Raw genomic sequence first — 18,963 nt, 5'->3', positions numbered from 1 at the left:
GGGCCAGCCCGGGTTTGATTCCTCCGCCCCTCTGGGAGAGCCTGGCAAGCTACTTAGAGTATCCCACCTGCACGGCAGAGACTGGAAAGCTCCCTGTGGCGTATTCAATATACCAAAAAACAGCAACAACAAGTCTCACAATGGAGATGTTACTCGTGCCTGCTTGAGCAAATCGATGAACAACGGGAGGACAGTGCTACAGTGCTACCTGAACGATGGAAAAAAATTATCCAAAAGAATGTAGGCATACCATTATTCATTGCAGCACTCAGTACAGTGGCTAAGATTTGGAATCAACCTAGAAGTCCAACAACAGGTCATGAAGATGTGGAATGTGTACACAATGGAATACTACATAGCTTAAGGAATAATGAAATCTTGCAATTTGCAGTAGCATGGATGGAAGTGGAAGATATCATGTTAAATGAAGTAAGCCAGAAGAAGGTTGCATACAGGATGCTATTATTCATATGTGGAATTTAGAATAACCTGATGAATTAATGCAATGGTTTAAAGGGGAGTATGACCATGCCCCAGTGTATTGGGAGGAGAAGAAAAGAAATTGAAGGGGAGGGGTGAGGTGGGAGAAAAGAGACAGATGAAAAACAACAGCGGGGCTGAAGTGATAGTACAGTAGGTACGGCATTTGCCCTGCATGCGGCTGACCCAGGTCCAATTCCCAGCATCCCTGAGCACTGCCAGGAGTAATTCCTGAGTGTAGAGCCAGGGGTAATCCCTGTGCATCGCTGGATGTGACCCAAAAAGAAAAAAAAAGCATCAGAGGTGGGAGGGGGGAAGTCAAAGGGATTCAGCTACATCGGTGGTGTTAAGAAATGAGCCAAATATCCAAATCACAGAGTCAACAACACTGAAATAATGAGACCTAAACTTCAATAACAACCGAACTTAAAAGGTGCCTGTCAAGATGACAGGCTGGGGTGGGAGGGCAGGAGAGGGAACCTGGGACCACTGGTGGGGGGACATTGACACTGGTGGTGGGACTGATGCCGGAACATTGTATGTCTAAAACTCAACTATGAATAACTTTGGAAATCATGGTGCTTTAATTAACCACTGTAGCACTGTAGCACTGTCCTCCCGTTGTTCATCGATTTTGTTCGAGCAGGCCCAGTAACATCTCCATTGTGAGACTTGTTGTTACTGTGTTTGGCATAATGAATGTGCCACGGGGAGCTTGCCAGGCTCTGCCATTTGGGCAAGATACTCTCGGTAGCTTGCTGGGCTCTCCGAGAGGGGGCAGAGTAATTGAACCTGGCTCAGCTGCATGCAAGGCAAACACTCTACCAAAAAAAAAAAAAAAAAAAAAAAAGAAAGGTGGGTCTGAGTGACCTTTTACTCGGGTATCTTGAAGGCTGTATTTTAGTGCTATGAACATCTAACGCTTCGTAGACTTGCCTTATTGATTTGATTTTTTCCAATGTCCATTCTTCCCTGATCAAGACTGTTCTGCTTTTCCTGCCAGTTTTCTCCAACGACGTGGTGATGGACTGGTCAAACAAAGTAGGAAGTTTGTTGCCTCTGTTGGCAGAAGAGGTGACAGCTGCCACCGCGGAGGCACAAACACTGGTTTCGTTTTTCCTTTTCTTCCAGCTGGGTTGCAGGGGCCTGGCTGCAGGACACTGCAATCGTCTCCTGGCCGACCCATCTGTCTTGCCTTCCGGGCCAAGCCATCACGTTTCCTCTCAGGAAACGACCTCAGGCAATACAATATTCCCATTCCCCCTTCCCCCCTCCACTTTTGGGTGAGAGTGAATAATGTACTGAAATCGACCATGCAAATGCATCTAAGAATCTCTGACACTTCCAGTAATGATATGGGTGGGGTGGGGTGGGGTGGGAAGTGGAGTCTTATCATAGACTCCGGGTGTTTCTATTTAAAAGCCCAGCTGGGAGAGAGCGTACAGCAGTTAGGTCACCTGACTAGTATGCACCTGACCCAGGTTCAATCCCCGGCGCCACCTGGTCCCCTGGGCATACCAAGGGCGACACATGTAGGCAAGGCCTGAGTGGTGTCACATCCTCTGATCCTTGCACTAAACCACTAAATCACCTGGGGGGGGGGCTCTGGATCTCCTGAGCACTGTTTGGGAGTCCCCCTAATGCCCCCTCCGCTGGCATTAGGCTCCTAGAACTGAAATAAAGGTATTTATATCTGGAAAATCTGGAAAAATAACTATCACCTCATCAGACGTCTTACAAAATTTATCTGGGCTTTCATTTTAATAAAAAATATCTGAGGCACCTAAGAGATTTCAGCAGTTCAAACAACAGTACCCAAAGTTCTGGCAAAATGTCAGTGACTGAAATTTCACACTAGCACGGAGCTCCCCCCAGGTCCCACAATGCAAACAAAACCGGTTCAAAACAAACACAGCCACTTTCAAGTGGCGCCCACAGGAGAGTGAGACAGACAGGCACGTCGGCTTCCATCCAAACGCCCCGGCCAAGCAGGGCAAGCACAGAATAATCTGTATTTCAGCTGATAAATATTTCCCAGCCTGCTGGACATGGACAAGAGCAAACAACACTCAGCCCCACCCTGCTCTGAAGGAGCAGAGAGACGGCAGGAGTCAGAGAGGACACAGCCGGAATCGAGGGGGAGTCGAGGGAATGTTGCTTGATTTGGGGGCAATGAAGGAGGGGGGATGGAGAGAGGGAAGGAGACAGAGATACAGAAACAGACATACAGAGAGAGTGAGAAAGAGACAGAGGAGAGAGAGGAAGAGAGAATAAAGACGAGGAGAGGAAGAGGGAGGAGAGAGGAGAGGAGAGGAGAAGAGAGGAGAAGAGAGGAGGGGAGCGGAGGGGAGGGGAGGGGAGCGGAGGGGAGGGGAGGGGAGGGGAGGGGAGGGGAGGGGAGGGGAGGAGAGGGGAGGGGAGGAGAGGAGAGGAGAGGAGAGGAGAGGAGAGGAGAGGAGAGGAGAGGAGAGGAGAGAGAGAGGGAGGAGAGAAGACAGGGGAGAGGAGAGAGAGAAAGAGAGGCAGGGACAGAGAAAACTCTAAACCAGAACCGTGACTCCCCTGGGGAACATGTCTGGAGGTTTTGGGGTGTGGAGTGGATGGAGAATGTGGTGGCATGTATTGAATATGTGGGGGACATGTATGGAACATCTGGGGACATGTATGAAGTATGTTGGGATATGTATGGAGTTAATGGAAGTGTGAATGAAATTGGTGCGTGGGAACCTTTATAGAGCAAGTGGGAAGGTGTCTGTGGGAATGAGGGACCCTAGGAGTATCTGGGAACATGTATGGAATACGTGGGAACTGTGTGGAGCATGTGGGGATATGTATGGAGTTATGTGTAGAGCATACAGGAATATGTATGGAGTATGCGGGAATGTGTATAGAGTTGGTGGGAACATGTGTAGAGCATGTGGGAACATGCATGAAGTACATGGGGGCATATATGGAGTTGGTGGGAATGTGTGTAGAGCCTGTTGGAATATGTATAGAGAATGCCGGGACATACATGGATTTGGTGGGAACATGTACGGAACCGGTGGAGTCGTGTCCTGAGTTGGTGGGAATGCATGTGAGACGTGTGGAAATATGTAGGGAATATGTGGGAAAATATATGGAGTTGGTGGGAAGATGTGTAAAGCACATGGAAACATGGATGGTGCACTTGGGAACTGACCGGAGCGTGTGGGAACATGTATGGAGTTGGTGGGATCATGTGTAGAGCATGTGGGAACATATACAGGGTATGTGGGAACAGTGTGGCGTGTGTGGGAATGTTGGAGTTGTGGGAGTGCCTGACGGAGACCTGTGAGATGCCCTCCCTCCTCTCTGCCTCTCCCGTGTAGGGTCCAGAGGCCAGTGTCAGGCCATCAGGAAAGAGGAAGAACAGGAAGGAATCCCGCCAAGCAGGGACAATGGCCCCCAGCATCTCAGAGTCAACCCCCGGTAGACAGATGAGGTACTTTGTGGGGGAAGGAGAGACACACCCGTGGACCTTAGTGCCAATATCCCAATTGCGGCTCACACCAGGCCCAGTGGGAGGACCATTCTCTCCCTCCGTGAGGCGGCAGGACTCGCTGAAGGTCTCAGAGCTTCAAGGCCCTTCCTCCCCCAAGGCCCAGAGCGAGCAGGCCCAGGCCCCAGCTCTGTGCGGTGTTTTGTGCTCGCCCCCTGGGAAAGATGACGTGGTCACCCAAAGAGGAATGGAAAAAGCACCATGAACGGCACCAGCCACTTCTGGGTCCTGTTCGCTTTCCTCTGCCATCCCCCGCAGGTCAAACGTTTGGAAAACTTGTTCTAGAGAGTCTGGAAGCCTGAGCCCCCTTAGCTGTTGGGCCCTCCAGAGGGCATGCCGCATCCTGGAACATGTTCTAAGGGCCAGATGGAAACCCCCGAATGAAATGGTGCCTGTGTCGGGCAAGAGAGGGGCACGGCAGGAGCACGGCAGAGGGACCTGGAGGTTCCAGTGCGGTGGCGGCAAGGAGGCTGGGCTCCCTCACACAGTACTGAGTCCCTCATGCAGGGAGCCAGAGAAGTGAAACGTGAGTTACAGAAACAGGAAGCCAGGCCTGCCTGTGGTTGGCGCCTGGGAGGAAGGAATGGAGAGGATGGGGAGGAAGCAGTGTGGGAGGACCCCCAGTTTTCTGACAGGACTGACCAGGCTGCAGGAGACCCCCATCTTTGAGACTAGGTGTGGGGGGAGCGGAAGGCATTAGCTTGGAGGGCGGCGTGACCGGTCCCCACGGAAGTGCTCCTTGGGCAGCTGGCTGGAGCTCTGCCCCCCCCTCTCCTTCTAGAAGCATCTCTCACTCCCTGCCTCTGACAGAGGGTGGAGCCTGGTGTTAGGAACAGAGCCACATGGTGGTCTCGGCCCTCGGGAAGCTGACAGGCAAGAAACGAGCGCAGAAGTCCACACAGAACTACAAGCGACCAGGGGCCGAATCAGAAGACATGGAGAGGGTGCTTGCCTCGCATGTGGTCACCAGCCCAGGTCCGACCCCCGGCACCCTGGAGGCTCCCCTGAGCATGGCCAGGAGGAATCCCTGAGCGCAGGGTGGTGCTCTGACAAGAAACGAAGGAGCTGGGTGGTATGAGAAGGTTCTGGGGGTCACAGAGGAGGCGACGCCGCTGGCTGGGGAAGGGGTGGGGTCTTGTGCGCCCGGGGGGATGGGGAGGAGGGGGTGGAAGGGAGACACAGGCCCACTGTGCTTCCATTGGGGCTGAGGGGTTAAGACACCCCGAACCTTCTCTGCACCCCGCAGTCCTCGCTAAGGGAAAGCAAGGGGAGGAGACCCGCCGAGCCTGCCTTTAGCGCATTTCACTTCCTCTCCGTGAGGGGGCTGTGAGGCTCATGGAAATGCACCCCCGTCCCCTGCTGCGGTCTGGAGAGCGGAGTGTCCACTGGCCCCGACTTGGTCCATTCCAGGCTGGACTCTTCTTCTTCTTTTTTTTTTTTTTGCTTTTTGGGTCACACCCGGTGATGCACAGGGGTTACTCCTGGCTCTGCACTCAGGAGTTACTCCTGGCGGTGCTCAGGGGACCATATGGGATGCTGGGAATTGAACCTGGGTTGGCTGCGTGCAAGGCAAACGCCCTACCCGCTGTGCTATTGCTCCAGCCCCAAGGCTGGACTCTTCTTTAGTCTGTCTGGCCCATGCTCCTTCCCTTCCCCTACGCAGCCGGAGACACCTTTGTGTAGGAGCCCCAGGGCACCCCGACAGGGACAGCAGCCTGGGGGCACGTCAGAACTGTGGTACAGAGTTCAGAACACGGGCCAGGCCCAAATCAGGGGCTGTTTCATCTGGCACAGGCAGCAACAAAGGCTGCATCGACCCGGTGCTGACCTGAGAGACCCCCCTCCCCCCCACATCAGGTCATGGAATCTTCCAGCACCCCGAGCAAGGACATTGTCTTCCACAAGGAAACTGAGGCATGGAGCCTTCCGACCCTTTCCCCAGGGCCCTGGCCACCTGAAAGGTGGGGACTGGACACCACGGTCTGCACCTCACAGCTCTGTGACCGGCAGGATTCACAACTACCCAGTGACAGTAAAGGGGCCGTGCAGAGGCCGGGCTGGTGACAGTGGGGTGATAGCCTGGTGCTGGATAAAGGGGGGGTGCCACACAGCCTGCTCTCCCGACGGACCCCATAGCCTGTGAGGGGCCTCAGCCAGTGCCGAGAAGCCTGGGCTTGTCTGGTCTGGGGCTCTTTTTTTTATTTAGCTTTTAGGGTCATACCTGTCGATGCACAGGAGTTAGTCCTGGCTCATGCACTCAGGAATTACTCCTGGCAGTGCTCGTGGACCATGTGGGATGCTGGGAATTGAACCTGGGTCGGCTGCATGCAAGGCAAACGCCCTCCCTGCTGTACTATCGCTCCAGCTCCTGTTCGGGGGCTCTTACAAGCCTCTGAGCTGGAGCCCAGGCCTACAGGTGGGGAGACTGAGGCACCAAGATTTGGGGAGAGCACCCCACTTCCAGCAAGCTCTCCCTTTCCCCCCAGCTGCCCCCCTTGCCTTTTCCAAGAGGATTATGCCCCCGACCCCTGGCACACCCATTTCTGACCAAGCAGTTGCTTACAGCAGGGATGCCGCACCCCGCCCCCTCCCCCCCCCCCCCCCCCAGCCCTGGAGTCCCTAGGTCGGCGCAAATAAAAATAAGGACCCCTCCACTTCCACCTCCACATCTCGCACCTCTGCATCAGCAATGAGACTCTTCCTCCAACCCTTCCGGTGACCGGACCATTTTATCCCAAACAGAACCAGGCCCCGCAGACACACTGCTGAGACCCCCACCCTCCAATCTCAGCCTCCAATCTCAAGGCACAAGACTCCTCTAGGCCCCCTTCAGAGAGGTCTACAATCTCCCAGGAAACCTCCCCACCCTGTGCCCCCCGGTGGAGCTGGGGGTGGGGTGCTGGCTGGCCCCTACCCGAGACAGAGGCAGGGCTTACCTTTCCACCTGGAGGGTGACCTTGGAAGGCTCCACGTTGGGGTTCTCCCACTCCATCTGCGGGCAGTGCATGAAGTAGCAGAGGGTGTAGAGGGCCTCGGGCTCCCAGTAGAGCGCCCCCTGCTTGTTGTGCAGGGGAGTGCCGTTGCCATGGTGCTTGGCGTGCAGGGGCTGCAGGTGGATCATGGCGCGGGACACCAGGTCACCTGTGGACAGAGGCGAGATGTCAGGGCTGAGGCCGCTGAAGTCTGTCCCCCAGAATCCAGGCGGAGGGAGGCTGTCCCTGGGTCTCTGGCCACATCTCATCTCACACCGAACAGAGAGTTTGGCCTCATTCACCGCACAACAGTCAAAGGCTCCCCAGGTGTGCGGTACTGCCCTGCAGGGCTGGGGTGTGGCAGGTTCTGTGGGGCGAAGAATTGAACCTGGGTCTCCCTTTGAGCTCTCTCTGGCTCTCCCTGCATTATTTTTTTGGGGTCACACCCAGCAATGCACAGGGGTTACTCCTGGCTCTGCACTCAGGAATTACTCCTGGCAGTGCTCAGGGGACCATATGGGATGCTGGGAATCGAACCCGGGTTGGCCGTGTGCAAGGCAAATGCCCTATCCACTGTACTATCGCTCCAGGCCCTCATTTTCTTTCTTGAAAACCTTTTAGTCTATTAATTTTCTTTTTTTGGGGGGTGTCCAGATCTGGCGAGCTCAGGGCTTACTCCTGGCTCTGCACTGAGGGCTCACTCCTTGACGGGACTCAGGGGACCATATGTGCTGGGGATTGAATCCAGGACAGCTGCAAGCAAGGCAAGCACCCAATCTGCTGTACCCATTATATCTCTCCAACCCCCCCTCCCTGAATCATTTCTTCCCCCTGCATCATTCTCACCCCCCCACCCCTGCATCATTTTTAAGGGACTTGTTTTGTTTTTAAAACCCACAGATCTAAAAAGGGAAATGTTATCTTGCTACCCAACGTGAAAACTGGTCTCACTGGACATTCAGAGAAGGTCACTGTAAAAGTTAATGCAATAAAAACAAAGCAGAGAAACTAATTTACATCTGAATTCTGGTCCCGCACTCTTTTGTTATAAAATGACAGTGTTTGAGAGGTATTGGGGACTCTTTATGCTAAATGGAGTCTTTCTTCTTAAATAAGGAGAATTAAAAATAGAACTGAAAAGAATCACTCCAACATAATGGAATACTACTCGGCGCCGAGGAAAAATGACATCCTGCAGTTCGCGGTGAGTTGGCTGGGGGTGGGGGTGGGGGCGGGGGTGGGTGGGTGGCGGGGAGATCATGCTGAGCCGCTGAGCGGAATGAGTCAAAGGGAGAAGGATGGATCCTGAGTGATCTCTCCTCGGTGGCAGCGAGTAAAGAAGCCTCGTTGAGGGCATCAACAATGGCCAGTGGTGACAGTTGCTGAGCCGGCCTACAGAACCCAGCCCGCTAAGTGGGGCTGGGGGAGGAGGCGAGGAGGGTCCTCGAGGCCGTGCTGGAGGGATGCTGACCCTCTGCAGGTCTGTGCGCCAACGCTGCCTGCCTGGAACATTTGTCTTAGTGCTACTGTGAATCAACGTGAAAGATAAACACCTGGATGAAAGCACCACTCCACGACTACCGTTATTATAGCCCCAGCCCGCTCACCACCCTCCCCTGCATGGTGGAAAGTGCTCCATCCACGACTGGCCGACCATGGTCTCTGTGGTTCCTGCTACGGACCAGGAGGGCTCAGGTGGCCGGGGCGGCGGGGGGGGGGGGGGCTTGGTCCAACACCAGCCCAAGATGCCTGGATGTGACGGCCATTTCCATCAGCTGCTGTGGAATAAAGCAGCAGTGACTTGCCGGGCAGGGGCTCTGGGTGTGGGCTGGGGTCGGGGAGGCATTGAGGCTGGAAAAGTGTTGAGGTTGGACTGGCAGGACCGATGACGGGAAAAGGGGCGGGTCTGGGGCTCTAGTGTTATAAGAGCCTGGGCTCAGGCCATGCCTCCCACCTGGCAGAGCTGAGCCAGCTTCTCCCTGACAGCTGGGACCAGGTGGGGTTGGGGGAGGGGGGGATACGGAAGGCGGCCACAGCACTGCTGGTGCTGCAGGTGAAGGTTTGGGCCCAGTTAATCTCTCGCACTACCCATGAGCACCACCCAGGCCAGTGGGGCAGCTCTGAGTACAAACCCACTTCACTGATGAGAAAACTGAGGCTGGGAAGGGGAAAATTAAAATACGTAGCCCTGAGGGCAAGTGGGGGGCTCCCACCTGCTTCCCCAGGGTCCAAGGGCATGTACTCCGCAGCCATGTCCCCTCTGTCTGCACAGGTGGATGCGAGCCCCTGCCAGCTGGCCCGCGGCCTCTGGAATCCATTTGTGCAGGATGCTGAAGCTCCCATCCACTGTGTAGCTGCATCCTTGGGTGGGCAGAGTGGGGACATGGATGGGGGTGTTACTGTGTTTGGCATATTGAGTACGTCACGGGTAGCTTGCCAGGCTTTGCCGTGCGGGTGAGATACTCTCGGTAGCTTGCCAGGTGGAGGGATGGGGGCTTCTGCAGACTTGCTCTGGCCCCGAGGTCCCTGGAGGTGGCCCTGGTCCCAGGCACGGCCAGAGGTTTCATGCAAGTTCTCGGGAGCCAGAGCTGGGTAGGGAGCCGGGTGGCCCTTGCTTCCCAGGAAGCTACCTTGGGGACTCTCAGAAATGTGCTCCCACATCCCCAGAGAGTTTGTACCTCAGGGACAGGATCTTGCATCCGGGGAGATGCAGCTGGAAGGGCTTCTGAGCATGGGGAGGAGAGAAAGGGCAAGTGGGGAGAAGCGATTCTGCTTCTAGATGATGCCCCCGCACCTGATCTCTCCCCCTTCCAGCCCTGGGACCCCTCAGAGTAGTGGGCCTGGATGCGCCTGGATCCTCAGCCGAAGCATCCAAGTGTCCTGGAGCTGTGTGGCCCCGGCTGTGTCACACAGCACAGCAGAGGAACCATCATTATTCGCCACCATACCCGATGGCACCAGCAGCCCTCATTCCGGAGCACTGGCACGGAACCCCGGCACCTCGGTCTCTGTTTCTTGCCTGATGCTTGGGGGCAGATGTGCCCCAATATTTATTTATTTTTATTTATTATTTTATTATCATTTATTTATTTAATTTATTATTTTATTTATTTGTTTTGTCCAGTGCACATTTAAAAAAAATTTTTTATTAGTGAGACACCATGTGGTACAGTTGTAGACTTACAAATTTTTGTGCTTGGGTTTCAGTTACACAATGATCGAGTACCTATCCTGCCATCAGTGCCCACTGCCACACCCAGAAGCGTGGAGCAGTAGCACAGCGGGTAGAGCGTCTGCCTTGCATGCAGCCAACATGACCAACCCGAGTTCGATTCCTCCGCCCCTCTCGGAGAGCCCGGCAAGCTACCGAGAGTATCTCGCCCGCATGGCAGAGCCTGGCAAGCTACCCGTGATGTATTCGATATGCCAAACACAGTAACAAGTCTCACAATGTTACTGGGCCCGCTCGAGCAAATTGATGAACAACGAAAGGACAATGACAGTGACACCAGAGCTCCGCTCTCAGGGATAATTCCTGACAGGCTCAAGGGACTGTATGGGATACCGAGGACTGAATCCGGGTCAGCCGGGTGGAAGTCGAGCGCTCAACCCGCCCTACTATCACTGTGGCCCCCATGGGCACCATGTAATTTTAATTTTACAGCAGACATTCCCAGTCAGGGAGGTTCTGTCTGCCAGGGACCATGGGGTAATGTGTGTGGACAGGCTTCACTGTCCACGGGGCTGCTACTGGAATGTGGGGGTGCAGGCAGGTGTTCCTAAACAGCCTAGAGAGGCACAGAGCAATCCCCAGAACAAAGAACATAGCGCCTCCCCCACCCACAAAAATGCTGAGAGGGTGAAACCCTGTTTGTCTAAGAAACTGACACTCGAGGCCAGTAGGCCAGCAAGGGGCAGAGCCAAGGGTCCGACCTGGGCCTGTCTGACGGATGTTTGTGCTCTGCAGCCCGGAGCTGAGTCTTCTCAGAGATGCGCCCCATCACCTGCCTGGCTGGCTCCTTGCTCAGCCGCGTTCATCCTTGAGGCAATCTGGCATGGTGTGACCTAATGCATGCACCTTCCCCTGGATTCGGTAATTCCATTTCTGGGAATCCTTCCCAATGTCTGATTCCCAAATGCAGCACAGACTTACTGAACAAGGATTTGCACTCAAATCTTCGGCACAGCATCCAGAATCTGACAAAGCAACAAATGCTTAAAAATAAGCGCACAGTTCAGTAAGCTCTGGTATACCTCTGTGGGATAAAATAATAAACTCATGCAATCGTTAAGAATGTTTACACAGAGCTGCAATTTTAGGGGCAGGCAAACATCCTCCGTTGAAATTGGTAAGTAGGAAAAAATTCAAAATTGTACGGTGCGATCAGGATTATGTTATTAATTTTTTTTAATGTCATCATTATGTGCTGAGTAAGTACCGGGGGGGGGGGGGCGGCACCAAAATATTGACCCAGGATTTCTCTGCCTGCAGAACTGTGGACAGTTCTACTTCTAGCTTTGCTACAGTTCCTTAAGTATGGACAATGAGCTTGCTCCCTGGTGTTATAAATATATATATATATGGTAAAAAAAAGGTAAAGGCCCTCCCGTTGATCGTCGATTTGCTCGAGCGGGCCCAGTAACGTCTCCATTGGAGACTTTGTTGTTACTGTGTCTGGCATATCGAATACTCTCGGTAGCTTGCCGGGCTCTCTGAGAGGGGCGGAGGAATCGAACTCGGGTCGGCCATGTTGGCCGCTTGTAAGGCGAACGCCCTACCGCTGTGCTATCGCTCCAGCCCCATATATATATATATACATATATATATATATATATATATATATAACCTCATTTCAGTGGTGTTGACTTTCTCTCACCTTCCTTCCTGCTCAGGCTGGGGAATGTGCCTCTTTTTGTGGATCTTTCTTTTTTGATGGTGCCCATAATAAAAAATAAAATCTCAAAACAAGAAAACTCCAATGGGATCAGGGAAGAGGGCTTAAGCTTTGAGCACCTGCATGGCTACCCTGGGCCCCAGAAAAGTTTGACTTTGGGTGGGCGAAGCATCTTGTCAGTTCCCTAAGCTCTCATGCTGGAGTGCCCTTTCCTTCATCCTCCCAACCTCCAAAGGTCTGCAAGTCTGTGATCAAATGTCGCTTCTTCTAGGGAGTCCTCCAGGACAGCTCAGCCAGTTAACACCCCCTTTTCCCTGGTACTGGTAATGTCTGCGAATAAAGAGGAATAAGCTATTCCTTTGGCTGTGTTTTGCTTACTGCCCACATGTTGTCTTCCCCTGCTGAGATTCACGGGGGTAGAGTCCACGTCTCATTCCTTCATCCTGTTCCTCAAGAGAGTTGGTAAAGTGGAGGTCAGGGACATGCTCTTTGGGCTCAGACTACTTGGCTGGTCATGTGTTCTTGGGTCAGTTGACAGTGATCTAGTCTGGGGTTTAACGCATGGGACAAACTGATAAAACTTGCAAAGACCCTCCCACTGGCTTCCTCCTGTGCAAATAGTGATGTCACTTGACTCACTAAGGGAAGCGATGTTCACAAGTCACTGCCAGCAGAGCCTTCAACCTCTTCACACCTGTGGACAGCACGGGTTCTGCACAAGGGCCCACTTCTACCTGGCACTTAGAACCAAGGCGTAGACCAGTATTCTTGGCCGTGGTACAGTCCCTGGGCTACTGATTTAAAGCACTTGGATTCTCCGTTTCTGTGTGGCATTCACTTCTATTTTCACTGCATCATGGTCTGAGAAGCTGGCTGATACCATTTCTATTCTTTAAATTTTATGAACGTATGTTTTGATCTTGGAGAGCATCTCGTGCACACTGGAGAAAAATGTGTATCCATCTTTTTGGAGATGGAAAGTCATATATATATATTTGTCACTGTCCTCCCGTTGTTCATCGATTTGCTTGAGCGGGCCCAGTAACGTCTCCGTTGTGAGACTTGTTGTTACTGTGTTTGGCATATTGAATACGTCATAGATAGCTTTGCCGTGTGGGTGAGATACTCTCAGTAGCTTGCTTGGCTCTCTGAGAGGGGCGGAGGAATCGAACCTGCCTCAGCCAGGCCAGCTGTGCACAAGGCAAACGCCCTACCACTGTGCTATGGCTCCAGCCCATAGCACTGCACTGCACTGTCCTCCCGTTGTTCATCGATTTGCTTGAGCGGGCCCAGTAATATCGAGACTTGTTGTTACGATATTTGTTGTATCGAATACGTCACGGGGAGCTTGCCAGGCTTTGCCATGCGGGCGAGATACTTTTAGTAGCTTGCCAGGCTCTCCAAGGGGGCAGAGGAATCGAACTCGGGTCGGCCGGGTTGGCCGTGTGCAAGGCAAACGCCCTACCCGCTGTGCTATCGCTCCAGCCCACACACACTAAGCCCCTTTCTTCCATTTCTTCCCTCAAATAAAGTATGTCCTCGCTGAGCTTTAGTCTGGTTGATCTATCAAGAGGTGACAAAGTGGTGTTGAAATCTCCAACTGTGATTGTGTTGCTACCAGTGTCTTTCTTCAGGTCTATTAGTGGTTGTTTTAAGTGTCAGGCTGGTCCCTCATTAGTTGCATTTACATTGAGGAGTGTGACTTCTTAAAGCCCTTGGGATAGAACTGGATATGTGTCCAATAACTGTCCAGTTCTTTTTCTTTGTCCCATTACCGCCACTGTCATTTCTGTTCATCTTAATCTTCGTCCTGACATGCCCCTCCCAAGTGGAGATCCCCCAAATACCCATTTGCTATTTCTCAGCTGAGGGTGAGGTGCTGGGTACTCAGCGTGTGGTGATGAACAGGTGGGTCTGTATGGGTTCCCCCACCCCCACGCCAAGGACTCGCTGAGGGACCTGAACTGGTCAGTTCTCCTTCCCAGTCAGGCTGATGCATGTGGCAGAGCCCTTGCAGTGCTACTGGAGGCGCCGATGCTGGCCCCCCAGCTCACCCCTGGTGTGGTTTGACAGATAGGAAGTGCAGAAGTAGCATCGGTGTGTCCAAGTGGGCGGCACCTACACTTTCTGTTCCAGAACAGAGGAAGCATTTTCACTCCATTAGCAGGCTGGACACAGGTGCTGCAGGGTGATGTGGGATCACAAGGCCTGAGAGTTTTCAAAACTAGGTCAAGCTAGGAGGGGGAAGGCCCCGGGCCATGACTGTGAGGGCAAAACTGATGCCGTGACAAGCTGCAGTTAACATTAAGTCTCAACTAGGCCTCAGTTTCTTTTTTTCCCAAAGCAGAACTTGCAGTTTCTGGTAGACTCCCAGTTGAGTAATCAGCCGAGATAAGGCCCTGGGCAGTTGGGTCTGGTTGGTCATGAGGGGGTCACTGTACCCTTCTTAGAAACTGTTACCAACTATTGTCTAATTGCTGACCACTGTTGTAATAAGGCCGATGCTAAAAATAGACCAGTATATAACTTGCTTCTTAACTCTGAACCCTATATAAAATGTTTGTGATTTGGAGTCGGGGTCCCTGTCAAGACTCTACTGTGTTGGATGAGACTTGACCCCTAGCTCAGGCTAGCGCTGGCTTGGGCTAGTAATAAAGTTTCTTTGCCTTTGCAATATCGTGTGTGGACTTGGTCTCTCCGCAGTTGGGGATCTGAAACTTGGGTACAACAATGGCTAGTGGCACTGGACCATGCTGGTGCTGCCTGCAAGGGTCACAAAGTGCCCGGGATTGGATGAAGGGCTTTGCCTGTCCTGCAACACACTGCTACCACCTGTGCTACCTTCCTCATCACATATGAATTCTATTTTATCTTTATTTATTTATTTATTTTCTTGGTGAGGGGTAGGAGTCTCCCCAGTAGTAGCCAGGAAGCCCTGGGGTCACTCCCTGTGATTCTCGGTCAAGCGGGCAGTTCGGTGGAGGTGAGGTTATGAGGATGTTTTGTGGTTCAGGCCAGGGATGTTGGGGACCTCCAGGGCCAGCCCATGGCCTGGAGACTTCCATGGCTACACCCAGTGATGCTCAAAGAGCCACGTGGTGCTGGGGACTGAACTGGGGTCAGGCAAGTCCAAGGCAGGACCCCAACCCTGTACAGTCTCCTGGGCCCCAGTACTGAACTGTACTGTGATGTTGAGAGGATACAGCCAGTAGTGTGGAGAGAAGTCCCAGCCTTCAGGAGGGGAGGGGGTCCCCACTCTGGTGCTTGGTGAGGGACATGGAAGTGGTCTCAAAGCCACGGGAAGGTCAGATGACTTTTCTTAGGACGCCCCAGGTGGCACTTTTTTTGCCATCAGTGTACCTTGGTTCATGAAGACAGTGAGCTTCCAGAGTTTGTACCCAGGGTGCAGGGCTGCAGATGACCTGGACGCCCAGAGGTCAGTGAGAAGCTCTCATCTGGGTCTCAGTCCTTTTACCCTTGTCCCAAGAGGTAATCAACATGCCTGTTTTAGGTTCTGGAAGTACATCATTCTGAGGGTGGGTACCATGCAGGTGTAGGAATATCTGACAACAGGTGCGTGCTGAGATTAGACTAACTCGGAGCAATGCTGAATTACACTGTCCCTTCCTGGTCACCTGAAGTTCCCTCCTCTCTCTCAGGTGCCCCCAGCTCCCAACATCAGGACACAGACACCCCTTTCTCCTTGGCCCAAACTGAAACCTGTATAGTTTTGTAGCTACCCTGTGCCCATAGTGGGGAATCAATGCTTCCTGACTAACACTCACAGATGTGGTCAGTGCTGGACAAGTGGTCATCTTGGGGTCTCCAGTTCCATGCCCAGGTGACCTCAGAAGTCAGGCCCATAGATCTCTCCTGGTTCCCCACTTCAGTCAACACCAGTCACTGCTCTCCTCAGCTACTAAAAGGGTCGCGCCAGGGTTCTATCTTCAATAGCCACAGCCCTGACTGAAAACACTCAGGGATGGTAGGGACCAATGTGCCATCTCCAATTTGCTGGAATGACAGTAGGTTCGAGACTCCACAGCAGCAGAGCCCGTTTGAATATGAAGAAAAGGTCTCAGTACACAGAGTGCCAGTCTGTACTGATTCAAGCCTGTCTCAGTGACAGCTGGCTCAGAAAAGAATGCCTTTCATTACCTACAGCCTTATCTAAGCGGGCTTATCAAAGCGCTTCCCCGCACACCGGTTTAATGACCTTGGAAACCGTCTGTATTTGTGCACCCATGCATGAGCTCCCCCGCTTCTAGGCACCGCCAACATTTCCCAGCCCAGAGCGACCCCCCACAGAATTCACAAAACTAGCCCGTTCTTGAACACAGAAGACTCTGCCCGTTATCTGGGAGGGGCAGAGAGCAGCCCCAGGGTAGCTGGTGGTGTTGGGGAAAAGTATCCCTCAGAGAGTTGCAGAATAAAGCAGGTGCCCTGCCGGTGCTAAAGGCCAATGGACCTTAAGATCCCACGACAAAGTGGACCCCAGCTGGTGGGGCGGGTGTGAGGGGCTCCTCGTGGCTCTGCCCACGCAGACCCGAGCCAGTCGAACTCTTGCCAGCGGTGTGGGAAGGTCTGGAGACTGGCAGCATTTTGTCTGTCTGAGACGGAGGCCTCTCCGTTCCCCGGGGAGCCGCTGGGCTGCAGATCCGCATCCCTTTCCACGTGCTGCAGCGAGCTTCAAATACTGTTCACACACACGGCTACCCCCAGATAATGGGGGCATCGGCGCCGCCTGTGAGAGCTTGTTTCCATCTAATGTGCCTGGAATGATTATCCCTCAATTTGGATGAAAAGTGTTTCCTCGTTTGGGATTTGTGATTTGTTCTCGGAGATGGACCCCGAGACTTTGTACATGCCAGACAGGCACCTTATCATTCTCAACCGGAACTGAAATTTCATCACAGACGTTTCCTTTGTAAGCCCATGTTCTTTCTTTTAGGTATTTAAAATAGTATTTCTGAAGGGGGGGGCAGGATATAGTTGAGGGGTGCCCCGGATGTGATCGCAGCACCATGTGACCTCCCCGGCATCCCGAGGTCAGGAGATCCCTGGGCCCAAGCAGTACTGAATCCTCTGGCCCTGGCACCAACCTGTTGGACCAGTTGGTCAGGAGTGGCTCTGGGTCCCCTAACACTGTTTGGGTGGTATCCCCAATATTCTGTGGCAGGAGCCACAAGTTTTGCCTGATTGCCAGTGGTTCAAGGTACCCCAAAATTTAATAGCAACAGCACAAGTGACCATGACTAAGCAGTCACTGGGGAACGAGTGAGGGGAGTCAGCCCCTGGCTGCCAAGTTTGATGAGAATAAAACGGCATCTACAAATGCAGTGTCCTGTGGCAGGACCAGCTTTGTCTCTGAACATCCCCCACCCCCGTCACCCCCTTGACAGGTGTCGCCACGTGACGGGCAGGTGTGTGTGTGTGTGTGTGTGTGCGTGCGCGTGTGTGTGTGTGTGTGTGTGTGTGTGTGTCTGTCTGTCTGTCTGTCTGTCCTGGGCAGAAAGGGACCACTAAATTCCCCTGAAAGAGAGACAAAAACTGTCTTTCTGGATCCTGAATCCTTTTATGGTGCAGGATCTTCTTTTCTTTTGTTTTTGTGCCACACCCAGTGGTGCTCAGGGGTAACTGTCAGCTCTGGGCTCAGGGATCACCTCTGGTAGCATTTAGAGGACCATATGGGTGCTGGGAATGAAACCGGGTCACACGTAAGGCAAACATCCTACCTGCTGTACCCTACCTGCTTGGGCTCCAAGTTTAAGATTTTTCTACAGTTTTATACCAGCTCATCCTTTGCCATGATTTAGCATTTCTGTGATCAACGCTTCAGTCCCATAGGAATTAACACACAGTTAAATAATTTGATTATCATTTGAATCAGAAGTCAGTATCCCTGGTGGATTCTCTTCTGGTTGGCCAAACCCTGAGCCCTAAATTTAGGGACAAACGGTCATGGCAAATCGCTGCTCAAGCGTGGGACGCCCCAACTTTCTTGCTAATACCTTTCTCCAGCTTTTTGTCTCCCTGTCTCCTACTCTCCCACTGTTCTTCTTTTATCTCTCTCTCTTCATATTTATGGGAGATGTACTAGGCACTAGGCAGGAGTTAGTTTTGTTCACATCAGCGAACAAAACAGGTATCTCTACTCTCAGGGAGAATTTGCTCTTGTTGGCAAAGAGATTGTTTTTCTGTGGATCTCCCAAGTGATGCTCAGGAGACCCAGTGCCCCTCCTGGCAGTTATAGGCCTCAAGGACGCAGAGTTGTCCAACGATGCAGAGTGGCCCAAGGATGCAGTTTCCCAAGGATGTAGAGTTCCCCAAGGATGCAGAGTTTCCCAAGGATGTGGAGTTTCCCAAGGATGCAGTTTCCCAAGGATGTAGAGTTTCCCAAGGATGCAGAGTGCTCCAAGGATGCAGTTTCCTAAGGATGCAGAGTTTTCCAAGGATGCAGAGTTTTCCAAGGATGCAGTTTCCCAAGGATGCAGAGTTTTCCAAGGATGCAGAGTTATCCAAGGATGCAGTTCCCCAAGGATGCAGTTTCCAAGGATGTAGAGTTGCCCAAGGATGCAGAATTGTCCAAGGATGCAGTTTCCCAAGGACGCAGGGTTGTCTAAGGATGCAGAGTTGCCCAAGGATGTAGAGTTGTTCAAAGATGCAGAGTTGCCCAAGGATGTAGAGTTGTTCAAGGATGCAGAGTTGTCCAAGGATGCAGAGCTGTCCAAGGATGCAGAGCTGCCCAAGGATGCAGTTTCTCAAGGATGCAGAGTGGTTCAAGGATGCAGTTTCCCAAGGATTCAGAGTTGTCCAAGGATGCAGAGGTGCCCAAGGATGCAGAGTGGCCCAAGTACTACAGTGTCAGGCCTGAGATTCTCCATGGCTGCATTCAGCAATGCCTGGGAGACCATATGGTTCTGGGAATTAAACTGGGGTCAGTTGCAAGCCCTGTACTAGCTCTCAAGAGAAAGACAAGTTTTTTAACAAATACGTAAGAGAGAATATTAGCATGCAACTAGGAAGCAGGGGTGGGGGTGGGGCAGTAGTTAATGGCTGTTCGGTTTCTCGGGGTGATAAAAGCATTTAAAAATTG

At 52.6% G+C, this 18,963-nt stretch overlaps 1 protein-coding gene across 4 annotated transcripts in view; it reads right to left on the bottom strand.

Moving 5' to 3' along the window:
• Window positions 1-18,963, bottom strand: part of ABTB3 (ankyrin repeat and BTB domain containing 3) — a 258,895-nt gene that overhangs the window by 96,357 nt on the left and 143,575 nt on the right. For all 4 annotated transcript variants that reach the window (XM_056115290.1, XM_056115285.1, XM_056115281.1 and 1 more), the window contains exon 3: window positions 6,937-7,141. In XM_056115290.1, the coding sequence (XP_055971265.1) occupies window positions 6,937-7,141 (205 nt within the window). The remainder of the gene's footprint in view (window positions 1-6,936; window positions 7,142-18,963) is intronic.

This window comes from Sorex fumeus, unplaced genomic scaffold (genome assembly GCF_029834395.1).
Source record: "Sorex fumeus unplaced genomic scaffold, SorFum_2.1 ptg000003l, whole genome shotgun sequence".
Classification (NCBI taxonomy): domain Eukaryota; kingdom Metazoa; phylum Chordata; class Mammalia; order Eulipotyphla; family Soricidae; genus Sorex; species Sorex fumeus.
This window is presented reverse-complemented; position numbering and strand designations above follow the sequence as displayed.